The following is a 2,737-nucleotide window of genomic DNA, read 5'->3' on the forward strand; positions in this document are numbered from 1 at the left end:
AGACCTTCAGGGATCAAGACCAGGACCAAGACCTTCAGGGATCAAGACCAAGACATCAGGGATCAAGACCAAGACCGAGACCTTCAGGGATCAAGACCAGGACCGAGACGTTCAGGGATCAAGACCAGGACCAAGACGTTCAGGGATCAAGACCAAGACCAAGACCTTCAGGGATCAAGACCAGGAACAAGACCTTCAGGGATCAAGACCTTCAGGGATCAAGACCAGGACCAAGACGTTCAGGGATCAAGAACAAGACATCAGGGATCAAGACCAAGACCAAGACGTTCAGGGATCAAGACCGAGACATTCAGGGATCAAGACCAGGACCGAGACGTTCAGGGAGCGTGTCCCTCACTTGGAGTGTGACACTGGGAAGGTTGCCACGGTAACCGGAGGATAAACATCCAAACTACGGGTTCACATTCGATGGATCAGGGTTCAGGAGGTGATTTATGATGTTGAACCTTCCGGAAAGGGATCCACAGAGGTCAGTGGTCAACCGACCTCGTCGGGCAGAACGCTAGAGTCTTCTATCGCCGGTGACCAATCACAGCGCAGGATGATAAGCGTAGTGATAGAGGCACGCCTCACAAACAGCAGCGACGGCTGCAGACCTGAGAGAGCAGAACGTACTTTAAGCCACTTTCACTTATTCTCTCTCAGAGCCGTCGAGTCCTGTGTGAAGCGTCTTTTGGCCGAACGCCTGAACGGACACCTTAAACCGATAATCTGTCTGCGAGCGGCAGACTAAATCGCCTCACCTTCCAGGGAGGCGTGCAGGTTCAAAGACAAACCTCCACGCTGTTTACACATCAGAGAGCAGACAAGGGCACACGTGTTCCTGCGGGTCCCTTCAGCGTGTCCTACGGGGGCTCTCACACCTGAAACAGAGAGGACAGCCAGCTGACGGCGTCCATCGTCCTCCATGCTGAAGTCACGTTTTCTAACCGCACGTTTCAGTCAGACGTCATGTCTGTGGAGTCGTGACTAGAAACAGCAGATGTGTGGTCTCGTGGTCCCGGCTGGCGAGCGCGTTCAGAGGATTACGACGTTAAAAGTCAAGTCAGACTGTCCTCATGTCTGAGCGCTCGCTCACGTCTTTAAAACCAGAGTCAAATTTGAAATCATCACCTGCGTTGCCGGACGTTACTGCTTCCCTCCTCTCTCGCCACATCCTGTTGTTCAATCGCTGCTACATCTGGGTCACAAACACTGTTTTCATTTGCCTCTGAAAAATATCTAATAAATGTTTAAACTGAAACACAATGAGGACTTTGCTTTTTGCTTTCCTCCTTTCCTGCCCACAACAACGTCCAAATATGGTCCCTACTAAAAGACTTGTGGTTTAAAACAGTTTGTTATAAAGTGATCTTCACCTTTGCTTAAGGATATCAGGACAAACATGACGTGTGCACACACACACACACACACACATTCAGGTAAAACAGGTTGGCCGGAAGTGGGCCACATTCCACTCGGTATTTTTCCTTCTGTTTGTTGAGAGTTTGAGTACCTGTAGGACACCTGCTTCCTGAAGGTCAGCTGGGCAAATTCTTCCTCCATCTGGGACACTGACAGCTGGCCGGCCCCCTCCACCACCTCCACCACCTCCTCCTCCTCCTCTTCCTCTGCGACCTCCACCTGCTTCTCTTCTGCCACCTAACACACACAAAAACGTTTAGTTTAAAAAGCTTCAAAAATCCTGCGCTGGAAAACACAGCGACATAATCTAAAATAGTTCATAATAAAGTCGTGCATGAAACTAGTTAATATTGGAGTGTGTCTGTGAAAGGTAGGAAGGAGAATATCTGTCTATTTTGGGCTGGTTTACACCTCCACAAACACCCACCTGACAGCCGCAGCTCTCCGGGGCGCTCTTGCTTCCCTCCCCGGCGAACACGTCCTCCTCCTCGGCCACGTCCTCGAGCGCAGGCCGCTCCACCACCGGAGAGTCTCTCATCATCCCTGCGGTGTCTCTGTTCTCCTTTTTGACGTCCAATAACACAACAAAACACAAATATTTCACTCTGCTCGGCTTCTCCCCGCTGTGTCGCCGTATATCACGCTATTTTTAGAAGTTCCTATTTGGGTGCGTGTTTAAATCATCCTCCGCGCGCAGCACCGAGCCTCTCCGGGAGATTCATCCGCACAGTTTGCTCCTTTTCCCGGCCACAGAGGACTCGAGATCGCGGTGTGTTCAGGTGCTTCTTCTTCTTCTTCGGGGCTTTTATTAAAAGTTGTCTCCGGAGAAAAAGGTGCAGCGTCCTCCGTCTGTGTTGCAGGAAACCAGCTCTGAGCTCCCTCTCTTCATCTCTCTTTATTTATTTATTATTATTTTAATCTAATGAATAATTCAGCCACAGCGCTAATGATGGCGAGCAATCAAATTCACACAATGATGAGGCTCGTGCGTGATTGGTTTGTGGTTTTAATTGTAAGGTGACGCCCCCCCCCCCCAACCTGATGAAGCAATCAGCGATGAGATAACAAACCCGGAAGTCAGCCCACATAAACTAATCTTTATCGACTTCATGGGAAAAGTGAGCTGCCTTTGTTTTTTGTTGTTTTTTTACTTTTTTTTAATTATCCATAATAAACTGAAACTCCACTTCCCCCCCCCATTCCCCCCCCCCCCCCCCAAACAATATCCATAAATCTTCTAAACTGCAAACAGTTGCTCGTAATGATGCAATTCATATAAGTCAATCTTTATTTGAGAAACATCAGAGTTATA

General features: G+C 49.0%; 1 protein-coding gene across 1 annotated transcript; it reads right to left on the reverse strand.

Moving 5' to 3' along the window:
- Positions 1–498: 498 nt before the first annotated feature.
- dgkza (diacylglycerol kinase, zeta a) lies at positions 499–2,331 on the reverse strand (the record flags this gene model as incomplete). The annotated part of the gene is made up of 4 exons (XM_079336507.1): positions 1,853–2,331; positions 1,437–1,662; positions 765–884; positions 499–617 (listed from the first exon to the last, which is right to left on the reverse strand). Exons 1-4 carry the CDS (start codon positions 1,964–1,966, stop codon positions 499–501), a joined length of 579 nt encoding a protein of 192 aa, XP_079192633.1. The 5' UTR covers positions 1,967–2,331.
- Positions 2,332–2,737: the final 406 nt, after the last annotated feature.

This window comes from Symphodus melops (assembly GCF_947650265.1).
Source record: "Symphodus melops genome assembly, chromosome: 23".
Classification (NCBI taxonomy): Eukaryota; Metazoa; Chordata; class Actinopteri; order Labriformes; family Labridae; genus Symphodus; species Symphodus melops.